At 46.8% G+C, this 14,088-nt stretch overlaps 1 protein-coding gene across 12 annotated transcripts in view; it reads right to left on the reverse strand.

Annotated features, from left to right (window-relative positions):
• The window catches only part of BLTP1 (bridge-like lipid transfer protein family member 1), a 1,988,102-nt gene that overhangs the window by 1,825,211 nt on the left and 148,803 nt on the right, over nucleotides 1–14,088 (reverse strand). For all 12 annotated transcript variants that reach the window (XM_085641559.1, XM_085641555.1, XM_085641564.1 and 9 more), the window contains one exon: nucleotides 6,126–6,205. In XM_085641559.1, coding sequence (XP_085497685.1) covers nucleotides 6,126–6,205 — 80 coding nt within the window. The remainder of the gene's footprint in view (nucleotides 1–6,125; nucleotides 6,206–14,088) is intronic.

A 14,088-nucleotide genomic window follows, 5' to 3' on the forward strand; every position in this document is an offset into this window, starting at 1 on the left:
TAAACCTGATTCGCTAGGGAATGGCCAATCTCAAGTGTCCAACAATAATGTACCGGTGGGGCGAGCGTGACGTTGCCTAGTAACCAGCAACTGCAGTCGACCTTCGTAACGTGATTTCGAAGGTTGTGAATAAAGTTATTCGTGTTCAAGGACATTGAATTAAGTGAGAGCTGAGCTATGTCCTATAACGCTATGTCATTAACTTGGAATCCAGGCAGTAATGCTTGGCCAAAGTATGTGCAAAGTGTACATCACTACTTTACAGATTTCTGCTTTGGAAACACCTCTGGCAATAACAGAAGTGGGGCTTTGTCTCTGGTGGGATGGGCTCCAATACTTTCCGGAGAATCCTTCTTGACCAAGGTGTAGCAAATTTTGATGCAACAAATTAAACGTCCTGTAAGGGTTCTCTTCAGCACTGCCTTCCCCTTTTTGGCTCCACAGTACCCTAGTAAGAGCTTGTCTTCCTGTCATATGTCTTTTGTGCGATCCAAGTACTGGTTGACTAACTAGCCTAGGATACAGCCTATGCAACCTCTCCTCAAGCTTAGTGGGATGGGGAGGAGGGCAAAAAGTGGGGAGGGCGATGGACTGACTCAGGTGGAAGAGAGTCACTACTTTTGGCAGGAAAACACCCCTGGTTCCCGACACCAACCCCTCAGGGAAAAAAAGAAGTAAAGGGTGGACGGGAACTAAGAGCTTGCAACTCACTTGCCCACCCTGCTGAAATGATAGTGAACATCTTTAAGGGACAATTATGCAGGGGCTCAAACTGTGTTCTTATAAAAAAAGTGAAAGCCAAATTAAGGTCCCATTGGGGCACAACATATGGGTTTGGAAAATACATATTTGTCAACCCCTTTATAAAATGCATAACAGGGGACTTGAAATCGCATGGTTGGTCTGGTTGACTGAGGAATGTTGATAGAGCAGCAAAATACCCCTTGCTTTACCTACTGCACAACCCTTCTGGCAAGGGAAAGTGCATATTGAAGGATCTGAGACAATTTGGCCTGCAAAGGGTCTACACTGTTGTCCGCACACTGTACAACAAAGTTGCTCCATCTCCCAGAGTAAGCGAATTTGGTGAAGGAGTGACGGGCTGATAGAGGACTTCCACCACCTCAGGTGGCGGTTTTAAATAACTCATGTTCAATATCCAAGCAAGTAGGTGTTGGCCTCGGAGATTGAGATGCAGAACCATCCATCCCTCCTGACTGGGAGAGGATTGGTCTGAATGGCAGCTTGATTGGGGGACATGTGGAGAAGCGCAGGAGATCTGTATGCTACACCCCCCTAGGCCAATCCAGAGAAATGAAAATGACTTGGCTCTGTCTTGGCATCTCTTCCTTAGAGTCAGAGGTATCAAGGGTGGTGAGGTAATGGAGGAAGAGCGGGTGGTGGTGGAATGCGCAGTGCAGCTTAAAATTCAGTTTCAAATTAAACGTGCCCTCCACTGCTTTCCCTCATATATTAAATCTTGAATCTTTCGAACACCAAATCGGCCTCGCCTTGAAACAAGAGAGCTGCATCAAACGACAGGTCCATCAAGTTTGCCTGGATGTCAGGTGAGAAGTGGCAAATATGGAGCCAGGCATGTCTCCAGGTTGAGATTGAGGTACCCCATAGCACAGACAACTGATTCGGCAGTGTCCAAGCCTTTTTCTGTAATATGGCAAGAGGCGTTCTGACTGTCCTGGATCACCTCCTGAATACCTCCACAATCTGAGCCATATCCCAGAAGGCATGGGTGTGGGTATGCAGAGAAAGTTGGCACTGATGGACTTCATAGCCATAGTTCCTGCTGAAAATGTTTTTTTTACCCAGGCATTTAAATTTCCTATCTGAAGAGGATGAAGGAAAAATTCCCATCCCAATGAGCAGGAAGCCAGAATGACCAGGCTCTTAGGTGGAGAGTGAGTTGATAGGAGAGGGAGGGAGCTGGGTGATAGCAGTGTGCCACCAGCCTGCTTAGAGCAGGAGCGGAAGTTGGTTTTTCCAAGGCTGCCAGGACTGGGTCTAAAATGGCAATATTACAGGGAAGCAAGGGTTCTGCAGTTGGTGTTGTTGGTAAGATATCTTCCATTACGGTAGATCCTGGCGGACGGGTTACTCCATCACAATGGTGACGGATAACCTGTCTGCTGAAATATAAATCCGATTATGTCCTACGCAATTTATATTTTGGCAGCTGTGTTATCCATCCCCATTTTGACGTAGTTACCCATCCGCTGAGATCTAAATCGGGCCCAGAGTCTTGAAATCTACTGTTGGGCTGAAAATTCAATACTTCAGCAGCCTTTTTCACTATTGTATGGTAGAACAACATTTCTGACGTTGAGAGGGCGAATGGAGGAATTCCAAATCTAATTCTAGGGAGGTGTCCAGACCACTAGCCGATTGAAGGCCTTGGAGGTCATGCACTTGATCACCACCATCACCCTCATGTGAGTAAAGATTTAGAGGGTCCAAGTGAGTTACAAATAGGTTGTGCATCCTGCCTGAAGGTAAATGGGTTTTTGTTGCAGTGCTACCCCCACTTTTTGCCTGGTATTTGATTCACTTTGACTGCAGTGCACTGGGTATCTGCTAACCAGGTCCCCTATGCCAGTGGTCTTTCCTTAAAAACTGAACAATTGTTCCCCCAACTGGCAATTCCTTTAGCACTCTCTAAAAGCCCCTAGTAAAAGGGTAACACATTAGTACCTAGGGCCTGAGGTACTAAAGAGGGTGCCCAAGGGCTGCAGCATGAATTGTGCCACCCTCAGGGACGCCTCACCAAACTCATGCAAGACTGCCAATGCATGCTGCGGGTTTTGGTGCAGATAAAAGCAAAAACACAACATGACACACATCCCTGTGTGCCATATCCCCTAACACTGCATGTAACATTTATAAGTCACCCCTACAGCAGGCCATCCAGCCCTAAGGCAGGGTGCCTTATATTGCATATGAAGTTGTATCTGCATGAGCAGATATGTCCCTGTGCTGGTCAGTTTAACTACTACCGGCACAAGTGACCAGGAAAGCCATTTTAAAACATGTGCTGTACACTGGTGAAAATGAGTTCCGCAGCTACATGATGGCTTCACTGGAAATAGGGTTGTTTGGTATCAAACATATCGTATTCACAAAGCCACCCTGATCCAGTCATGGATTGGTAAATACATGCCCACAGAGAGCACCTTAGAGGTACCCCCTGAAAACCTACCAGCCTCTAGTGCGTTGGCTGACTGGTCTCTGCCAGCCTGCCACCGAGACAAGTTTCTGACCTCCCAGGGTGAGAGCGAATCGGACTACCATCACAGGAGAGGAAGCCAACCCAGTTTGTCAAGAGCCCTTTGGCACCTGGATATGCAGGAAAATTAGTGGACACGACATTTCAGATTGGCCATTTTTGTGATGGCAAACTTAGGAATTCTGGGACAGGGTTATGCCCACTTACAACAGGAAGTAGTCAGAAAGCGGGCGTAGTGACCCCAAGGGTAAGGAGTCATTGACTTATCTCTATACTCCCCTAATGTCCCTAAATTTAGTATTAGCGGAGCCCATGGCATAAGAAAGTCAGATCCTGCCGACTTGAAAGAAGAAGACTGACATGAAGAGTTGCAAAGAGCAAAAACTGAAAATCCGGCAAATGATTGGCGCCAACCCAGCTGACCTGCCTGCTGACTACGACAATTGCGACAAAAGACGATTTGTCCTGCAGCTGCTGTGTCTTCAAAGCCTGGGAGACCTGCCAGCACTTCACTCAGGAACCAAGAAGTCAAGTGGAGAAGCTGCAGGCACCCAAAGATATCAGAGAAGACTCCAAGACTTCAAAATCCCAATGCCTAGGGACACCACTTCACCTGTCGCTCCAAGCCCGAGTGGAAGTGGACCAATGGTGCTAGCATGGTGCCCTGCCCTCCAGATACAGAGTTTACTGTGGTTTTGCTTATCATGGACTTCCTGATGTCACCTGCAGCCTCTGTTAGCAGGCCCCTTCTTCTGCAAATGCTCCCGGTAGGGAAAACCTGACGCCTAAAGACACCTCTGCACCGGTCACCCATGTAGAAGAGGATCAAAGGTGTTTGTATGTCGTGAGGTCTGAGCCCCCTTGTTGATTCAGCACAACTGGACTCCCAGTCAAAGCCTAATACCACTTTACGCAGAGACCGATCCCCATAGACTACCACTGGGTACCTTGTGCTGTGTTGCACCCCTGCACTGGCCTCCCTAGTGCCACTGGTGGTTGTGTGCTGGTGCTGCCTTGGACCTTGCCCACCACTCACCTCAACTCTTGTAGATTGGTCCCCTAAGTCACTGTACTGTACCTGAATGCCAGACTTGTTCTTCCTTCCACAGGATAACATTGCAGCTTCTGAAAATTTCACAGTGTTGACTTTTTAAATGAAAATGTATTTCTATTGAAAAAAGTACTTACCTGATCAAACTGGGTTTGGTGCCTAAATATAGATAAAGATACATGTTACTTCTATAAACTGGTGTGGATCTCCTTATTGTGTCGTGAGCATCATTTATTGACTATTCTGTGTATTTGCAGATATTTATACTCTCCTCTGATAAGCCTAAGGCTGCTCAACCACACTACTCCCTAGAAAAGCATCTTGGGATTGTACAGCAAGCCGCTGCCTACTTATAAGGACTCTGTGCATGATATATCTCATTTTGATTTAACATATAAGGAGCCAGCTTCCCACATTGCTCCTAGAGTCCTCCTTATCTATGAGTCGTTCAGCCTCCCTGTGAGACCTATTCTAAGGAGCAAGTTCAGAGACCAGCGAAGCAGGGTCATCCATGGCATAGACATTGTGCAAAATTGCGGAAGTTCGAAAGAAGACATGGAGCCCATCAGCACGCCAGATGCCATTGAAGCTCTTGCAAAAAGGGAGTACATGGTGTTCAAAAATGCAGCTGGATCTGAACCTGGTGTTGAGAACTCAAAAAAGGCTGGAACCATTGTAGGAAATTTAGGGTGAGATGGTATTGGTGCTGAGGGATCCGGGAGGTATGGTAGTGGAGCCAAAGTGGGACGGGTGGCTGTTGTGCCAGGACCAGTGGAGTTGGACCAGTGGAGTCACCGGAGTGGGGAGACTCGGAAGGGGGACTTTGGGCTCCAAGGCAACAGCCTCTGGTTAGAGGGTAAAAATCCTTTGGGAGCCAGAGGGTGCGGAGGTGACTTACCTCTTGTATGCTTATGCTTTTTTTTTTACCCTTGAAGAGTGTGGAGAAGGCGATCTAGAACAAGGTCTTGAGGCTAATCAACTACGCTGTTCGTCTCTGCCCGTAATACGTTTTGCTTCCTGCTCTTTGATAGCCTTCAGGTGCATGCTCCAGCACAATTCGCAGGGACAGGAGGTACTGTCCAATAAGAGGCGCCAGAGACAACTATGTAAGGATCTATTATGGACATATGTCCCACATGTCCGTGACAGTCTCTACAGGTTTTAAACCCCGATTTCTAAGGGGAGGGAAACATAGTACTGCATAAAAAGTTTTATTTGTGAGGAAAACTCCTCAGAGAGACAGCGAGCTACAAATCAGTGTTGATGGTGCAGATAAAAAGGAATTTACGTTATTGCGTTGGAATCAGATGACGTTTCTGAAGCCATGTAGTGCACACCACACTTCCAGCTTCAACACAAAGCCTGTGCCCTCTTCTAGCACCATTAGAGCTTTGAAGTTTGCAGATCAAGTCTGGCACCTGGGATTATTTAACAGGTGAGGAATCTGCAGGTAGAAGTATTCATCGGCAAAAAGTTAAAAGGATAGTGAAAAAAAGCAATCAATCAATCAAAGAGGACTTCTAAGATACCAGAAAAGTAAATATAAACTAGTCCTTTTCATGCTATTGCTTTGGAGCCACAAAAGAATATTCCTTTCCTCTGCCTCAAACTCAAATCACTAGGGTCCACTTTCAAGAAGATCAAAAAATTGTCACCTAACCAGTCAGACAACATATGCAAGCCAAACTACATGCCTAAACTACAAATATTAATAAAGCTTGCTGGAACATTATTAAAAAGAAAAGAAATTCAAAATAGGTCAGATCCAAGTACAGCTGCTAGGTCATAGATTAATTGCAACTATCTATGCACACATTCATACAGGACTGCATTTACCTGGTTCATCCATGTAATAGTAAATGTCCACGTCGTTCGACTGCATGACAACAAAACCTTCTCCCATTAATCTTGGCGGCCTGTGGTGTAGAGAAGAAAACTACACATTACCCTACTGTCAGAACCAAGCGGAAAGACAAAAGTATATTCTGTGTGATGAACAAAGAGAGAACTATTTTACAATAGATACGTGCATAATTTCAACAAATAGAGGCGAGGAAAACAGTACGTTTTGGAAAGCAGAGGAAAACTAATCAAATGCTTAACATGAGTCTGTAGTGCTCACTAACTGAACCGGACCCTTCCCTGTTGCAGGGATTTTGCTCAGAAACAGAACTGTGCTTGGGACCATAAAACATCAGCCTGTAGGGACTGAGTCCCCATACCACCCCAGTATCTATGAGCCTGAGGCAGACTAGCTATAGTGCCTCACTTGCCCTCCTAACCTTTCCAGAGAAACAAGTGAGTTGGCACCCCAAAACACAATAATCTCGACCTTCGCAGGGATCGCAGTAACAGGACACACCCTTTCGCTCTCTCACTTCTACTTGTTCACAATGAGATAAACAAGAGACATGAAGGAAGTTTACAATATTTATTTAAACTATTGTGCTTCAAGATGCAGAATTTGCACCACAATTAGACAACAAATGATATCAAAAATATCATTAGCATGGTTAGCAAACTATATACCATAAAAAGACCTGTCATGTTATAAGACATATTAGCCTAACCACCCCCCCTTTCTATTGAAGCTAAAAGATTATATATTAAGGTTCTCTGGGATTAGTGGCGGACCCCGTACCTTAACATACATAGATGGATGCTCAACATCTCAGCTGACACAGCACTCTTGCTGCAGTACCTTCACTTAGTGTGTGTTTTTCCAGAACCCCTGTCCTTAGTTATATGACAAGACATGTGTGCTCACAAACAGCAGCTGCATTCTCTGTTATGTCTAGTGTCTGACCAGAGACAACAACAAGGGGCATTGTTGTTTGATCTTGTCCAGTGTGCCCAATTCTAAATCCCAGGAAAGGAACAAAATACGAAAACATATACAGGTTCTGTGTGAAAATACAATGTGGCACAAAAGCAAGCGTGTTATGTAGTAATGTGTGCAAAATTAAAGTGGCCTACAACGTGCACAGTTAGGCTAACATTAACCCCTTGCATGCCCGCCCCTTTCCCCGCCCAGTGCCGCGCCTTGCATTAGCGGGCGGAGTTCATGACGAGCTGGACTCGTCATGGGCACAGCGCCACCGCAGCCCATGACGAGTCCAGCTCGTCATGGGCACTGAAGGGGTTAAAAAAACGACAATGGGCTATACAAGATACACACAACATCCCTTTTTACTATGGAAGGACAAATCTGGCCATGCTTTCAAGTATTCGATTCCCAACCTCTACCTGATTTCCATTGTCCCATATACATTTTGATCATGGGTGGTGAAAGGATTTTTTTTAAAATGGACAGTGGTCATTTTGCCACCTCTGTGCCACAATAAAGGGCAAATTTGGTTTCAGTCCCCTGCAGGTACCCCGTGAATCTACCTTGAATGACCTGGTCACAGACAAGCTCTCTTTTGCTTTATCTATATCTGATGATACTGCTCTCAAAATGTGGAAAGAAAAGCAACAGGACCTTCTAGTATGTTTGGGTGGGTACAATGAAAAAAACACGATCTTATGCACTGAACACAAAGCTGAACAGAGAGTACGAAAGTGCTGCTAAAAAATATATATCATGCTAGCAGAAGGAAACTCCAACAAAGGTTTCCAGTACTTGAATACTTTTCTGAACTAGCCTTTAATAGGCCTGAATGGCAGCACGCTTGATCTTTTTGGAACACTACGGAAGCGCTAACTTTCATCAGCTACAATACAGCCATATATCAACGAAGGTCAGCATTGACTCTCATTAGACTTTTAAGCAGAGGACACCTCAAATTCCGACATCCACATTACAATTTTATACCCAAGAATTTTCATTCGATAGTTGATGCGACTTATCACATGCACATTGTTTCTTTGCATTATCCATATTTATGAATTAGGTTTCTGTCACCATCAGCCACCAAGCACAAAACTGAGCAGTACCTTATGAATTTCTCTTTTTTTTTTAAAAACCTTTATTTTTTTTCAAGTTCTCACAGTGTCATACATCTATATCATGTCGTGTTACATGGATACATACTCAATTACATTTGTGAGAGGCACCTTATACATCATATAAATCGTTCACATTGATACAGTAACATTCTTGCTGGGCTTTGGTGCAGGGCCATTCGTTACAGCGCACTGCCGGTATGGTGCATCGTTGAACCTATTAGCCCAGTGTCAACAGTCTTTATCACCAGCGTACCGTAACCTGTCCAGTAAGGAGCTAATGGCATGTGTGTTCATTGGGTCTACGCTGTAGAGTCTCAATCCCTAAGAGGTTGCTAGATATCTCTAGGCTTAGACGTGGAAGACTGTAATGCAGGAAAGAGTTCACTACTGCGGTGATAGTACATCAGACTTTGAATCCATTTCTCTACAGTTGGTGTAAGCTTGCTTCCCCAGTGTAGGGCAAACTCCCTCTTTGCAAGAAGGAATGCTATCGCCACAAACCTACTTGATGCTTTAGTTATATGGGTGACATGTCTCAGCAATGCCAGCAGTGGGGTTAGCTCTAATTGCAGATGTGTCATACGTGTAAGTTCTGCAAAGATTCATTTCCCATAGGAAGCTATCTTACCACAGGACATTGTAATATGCGCAAAATCCTCTGCATATGTGTGACACGTACGGCAATTCGAAAATCGGGCAGAATCAACGCGAGACATCAGTGTTGGTGTGGTATAGGTTCTTCGCAGGAATTTATAGTGTATTTGTTTAGGAAGGTGATTGCAAGACACCAAGCGGGTTTGAGTACAAGTAAACAGCACACTGGCAATGTCATCTCCAAAAGGTGTACTAGTATGCAATTAATACATATTCCGTTTCCTCCAACGCTCTACTTTTGTGACCCCATTGCCAAGAGGCCACCCCAACACAAGGTCAAGAAATAACAAATGAAAAGAAGCGTTCAATTCTATACAGGATTATCTATTCCAAAATCAACAGATGGTTAAACTGTTATCCAGCAATAGGTCAAGTAGTCATGATGTGTTCAATAAAAGTTATTCAGGAGTCTTGCTAGTTGGTTTGAATTAAAAAACATTCTAAAAATGCCAATTTCGCAGAAGCAATCCATTCGGCCCAGCCAATGCGTTTCCTCCCCATGTGACTTCATCAGGGCCTTCATCCTTTCTGTTTCTTGGTTCGAATGTCCTAGGAGTTCGTGCTTCGAGCCGTCGACCCAGGTCTTTACCTGGCACCTTCCTACTAATGCGCTCAGCAGCTCCTTTTTTCCACTCTGAAATACGCACCGCAATCATGGAATACTTCAAGCGCAACTCAGGCTTGGTTGACTCTCCTGGAGTGCTTTGGTGGGCCTTTATGGTGTACATGCAGGGCATTTCCATTTCTAAACTATCCGGTATTCTACGTGACCTGCGCCGCACCTGCACACCTTGGAGAGGGAGCTCCGCAAGCTTGAGTTGCACCACTTTGACATGAAAGACAAGCGATACCTCATCCAATTCCGAGACAAATTGTCAGACTACGAGGAGAGCGCAGACAGCGAGGTATGCTTCCTGATCAAGGAAGCTGTAGCCCAACGCTATGGCGAGGGAGATAAGGCAGGCTGAATACCTGCGGCGCTGCTCAGAAGGCGCTGGAGTAGTTCCTAAATTACTTAACTGCTGGATCCTGATGGCCAACCCCACTAATCGCCAACACTAATAAGGAGTGAGAAGGTTGTAAAGGGTAGACCCTCAGCTTCCTAAACTGTAATTCAAAATATACATAAAGGAGGGTTGACCCAGCTCTCTTAAATCCGGTCTTCTACTCAGTTTGATGCGTGACCTTTCAAATATCTCAAGTGAGTGTGCGATCTGCCACCAGGCAAATTAGTGCTCTCATCACATTTCTTGGATTTTTTTGTCAGGTCCTCACCCACAGGTACCACTTGTGGCCTGCTTCATCACTGGACCCACATTGCCTAGTGTGACTGGGTGGGCTCTACAAGTTTCTAATCAGAGAACTTAGAAGGTGACATGCAAGGGATTTGTGAGTGAGTTACATCCTGGTGCCTGCTTGGGCCCTCTGTAGGCGAGTACTATCCATAAACGGGTCCCAGATGAGGTTAAAGTCTCCCAGGACTACAATCTCCCCAATTTCGTTTTTCACTATTGAAAGGCTACCTGTTCCCGTAGGACAGAATGGGGAGTTTGTTTATAACATCTTATAAACATAACTTGCCCTGGGAACTAGGTAGAAAAATAAAGTTTACTACGCCTGAACTCAGAATTTAAAGATGCATCTTTTAGTGAAGGTGATCTTTACATTCGGTGTTTGAAAAGATCACTTTTAGAAAGTAGATATTTTCTTGCTCAGCCATCCAGTTGGCCTCTGCTGGGGTTTGTGGATTGACTTTCTGGGTTTTGGATGACAGGGGCTGGGGAGGAGCCATGGCTCCAGATAGTCTAGGTGGGTCAGGAAAGGGCTGGAGAGAAAAGGGCTGCATTTAGAGTAGCGGGAGGAGATTTCCTTTCACCTGAATGGGCCAGGTCTGCCTCCGACAATGCCGTCTCCACCTCCTGCCAGGAAGCCACACCAGAGAGGGCATAACTGGTTCTGGCTGGGAACAGACACCCTCTGCCTGAGAGGACAAAGGATTTGGGGCTGTAAAAAGTGGGGCCCAAACCCCTAAACTTTAGAACTCTTTTGGACCAAGAAGACTGCCAAGAAGAAGAACTGGAGAAGCTGTGAGGAGGAACTACCACTTTGCTGAGTGCTATGCCGTGTTGGCCTGCAGTGGCTGCTTCTGTCTTAGGGAATGAAAGGACTGGACTGAACTTTCTGCAATCTATTTTTTGTGAGTTTCTCCAAGGGCTTGGGGTAGAGCTTGCCCCCTGTTCAAGAAGTCTCAGAAACAGCAAAGACTTCAAGTTCTTCTGCCCTCAGCACTGGGGACAGTGTGTTTTGTGCTACAACAGAAGAAAAAGCAACCCAACGCCATCTACAACGCTGCTGCTGACTCCGTGTCTTGAAGGCACCGCAACCCTGGTCTGAACGACGATGCCTGCTGGCGCCGCCACAAAGCCGCTGCTCGCACCGCGACCTGTGGGCACCGCACTCCGCATCGCTTCACGACTCTGCCTTGGTATCCCAGACGATGACACCCCATGCCGAAATAGACGCCGCTGCCTGCACCGTGGTTCGAGGGCACCGACGGTAAAGTTACACGACACGCCGCCCTCATCCCACACTGCAGCCTTGGCATTCCAACGCCAGTGACCCCAACTCCACTTTGTCAGCCGACAGCGCTTCAGCAAGGACAACAACGAGGCTGCTTGCACCGTGACCTGCCATCACCGCGACGCGCACCGCATCATTTCGCACCGCAACCCTGGTCTCACCGACGAAGCGATCTGATGCCGCAATCGATCCGCTGCTCGCACCGCGACCTGAGGGCATCGCATGCTGCACCAGATGCCTGCCGACACCAGCGCTCCTGACTTCAACCGCGAGGAGTTCGATCTGCAACGTGTGTGACTTCAAGGGCCAGATGACTCCTGCACCGACCTCCAGAACCAACGCCTGCGGACAACGTGCTTTTGGAAGCTCAACGAGAGGTCGCTGACGCCCTACATTTCTAAAGGTACTATTTTGTGGGTCATCCCAACACCATAGCTGGCACGCGACGCCGCGGTCAGGCAGAATTGTTTGGATTTGTTTGTTCACGACGCCCTGATAGCCCCAGAGGAGCTATCGACTTCAAGGAACTGTTTTTCAAGGTTATTTTGATAACTGACGATTTCTAAGTACTGTGTTGTGAATTTTTTTTACTGTTTTTGGTCTTGTCTTAAGTATATAAAAATATTGGCTATTTTTCTAAACTGGTGTGGTGTTCTTTTGTAGTGCTTACACTGTATTACTGTTGGTTATGTGCAAATGCTTTACACACTGCCTTTAAGATAAGCCTGACGGCTCGTGCCAAGCTACCAAGGGGGTGAGCAGGGGTTATTTTAGGAGTGTAACTTCCTTATTCTGACTAGGAAGAAGGGTCCCTATTTGGACAAAGGTAACTACCTCTGTCAACTAGAGACCCCTATTTCTAACAGGATACATTTTCAAACTTCTCGCTAGGGTAGCGGGAGCCACATCCTTGGCCAGGTTGCAGGAGACTCCCTGAAACTATAATGGCTCTTGTTTGCGGGACTCCAGAAGGACCTTCTCCTTAACCTTAAAGGAATGTAGCTTGGCCAGAATGCCTCTAGCACGAGAATGGTTTCAAGACTTGTGTGGCCACAGCCTGTGGACCCTCTCCTGCCGCACCACTGGATGGTCTTCGCTCATGGTGTTTGAGAACATGCTACTACCAATGACTCAAGGTTGGAGCCTTGTGCTCCCTCCTCTGGCCCTCTAATGCGAAAGTTGTAGTGTCTGGAGAGATTCTCCAAGTCTTCGCACTTGAGAAATGTGTTCTGCAGCTAGGAACATAAGTGTTCTGTGTCAGAATCCAATGGCCCCCTCCTCTGCTCCAGATTGAGGCTTTTCGTTTTGAGGTCTAAGGTGCTTGCCCCCACAGAGTTTACATCAGCCGGCTATTGATATCATTACTTAGGGTATCTAGAGAGGAGGTAGATCAGACTTTATCACTTCCCGGATATCTTTTTTACATTTTCTGGTTGACGCTAGGAGGTCTTCTTTTGTCAGTGCCATTTCTCCTCCTGCGTTTACCTGACTGGGTCCTGCTGCCTGAGAAAAGTAGCTAGCTACTCTGTTTGACTGAGCCTTTTTTGGTGACATATGTTGAAGGTGGACTTACACCAATCGACTGTTCTGAAACCTCTTGAACCACTAGAAAAGGAAGCCGGCTGCAGAGTTTTGTTATGCAGCGTGTGATCCCCAGGCTATCGTGGTGCTCCTCACGTGGAAACTCTCCTGTGCATTCACCAAGCAGGTGCAACCCCCCGGGGCCCAAAGACGACACTAACTGGGTAAGTCCCGTGCAATTGAAGGACCCCCTCAACAGCCCCAAAGTCCAGCAACCCCGGACACAGAAGACCCAGCAGCAGCAGATGGAGCAAGTCGGCAGGCCTCTAGTTACTAGGGACTCAGGCTGGGGCGGCAGGCAGAGGCAGGGGTCAGCTCCACAGCCGGTCATCAAAGGACACAAACCACGGACAAATAGCCCACCCTGCCCAATCAATACCAAGTGGACACCACAAGATGTGTACTCTTTCCGGGCCAGGAGGGATCGAAGGAGCAGACTTCTAGCTACAGAGAGAAACGGTGGAGGAACCAGGTGTCGCACCCTCCAAAGGCCCTTGCTCACTTCACTCCAACATCCACCGGCGGTCATTCTTAGATTTGGGCATTTCTGCATGTGTCTCTTTAAATCAACAGGTTAGGAGAGACGTCCCCAAGACTTTACTTGATGAGATGCTCTTCACAGGAGCAACCCCCACCGAGGTTCTCTGCCTAGGATGGGCTTGTGGTCGGCACCATTTTAGAAGAAGGCATCCGTACCAAGGCATCATCTCAGATGCAGTGACCCACTCCCCGCTGCCACTACCACATGTAGAATGCTCACCGTGACCAGGGAAGTAGGCGCTGGTCCTGTGCAGCCTGCCGTCCTGCCCCCTTCATGTCTCATATCTCTGCCCCGGCCACCATGATGACTCGGTGATCTCGCAGAGATTCCCTTCTTCCACAGGACACCGGAGGCTGTTCTTAGCATCCCATGTCGCCCCTGCCTCTCCCATCAAAGGACCTTCTTGAACCTGACCTGGTTTGTGACATTAAAGTGTATGTGGACCAATAGATTAGCAGGGTGATGTGGAGTCTTTGTAGATTACATCCACACGGC

Source organism: Triturus cristatus, chromosome 2_2 (genome assembly GCF_964204655.1).
Source record: "Triturus cristatus chromosome 2_2, aTriCri1.1, whole genome shotgun sequence".
Classification (NCBI taxonomy): domain Eukaryota; kingdom Metazoa; phylum Chordata; class Amphibia; order Caudata; family Salamandridae; genus Triturus; species Triturus cristatus.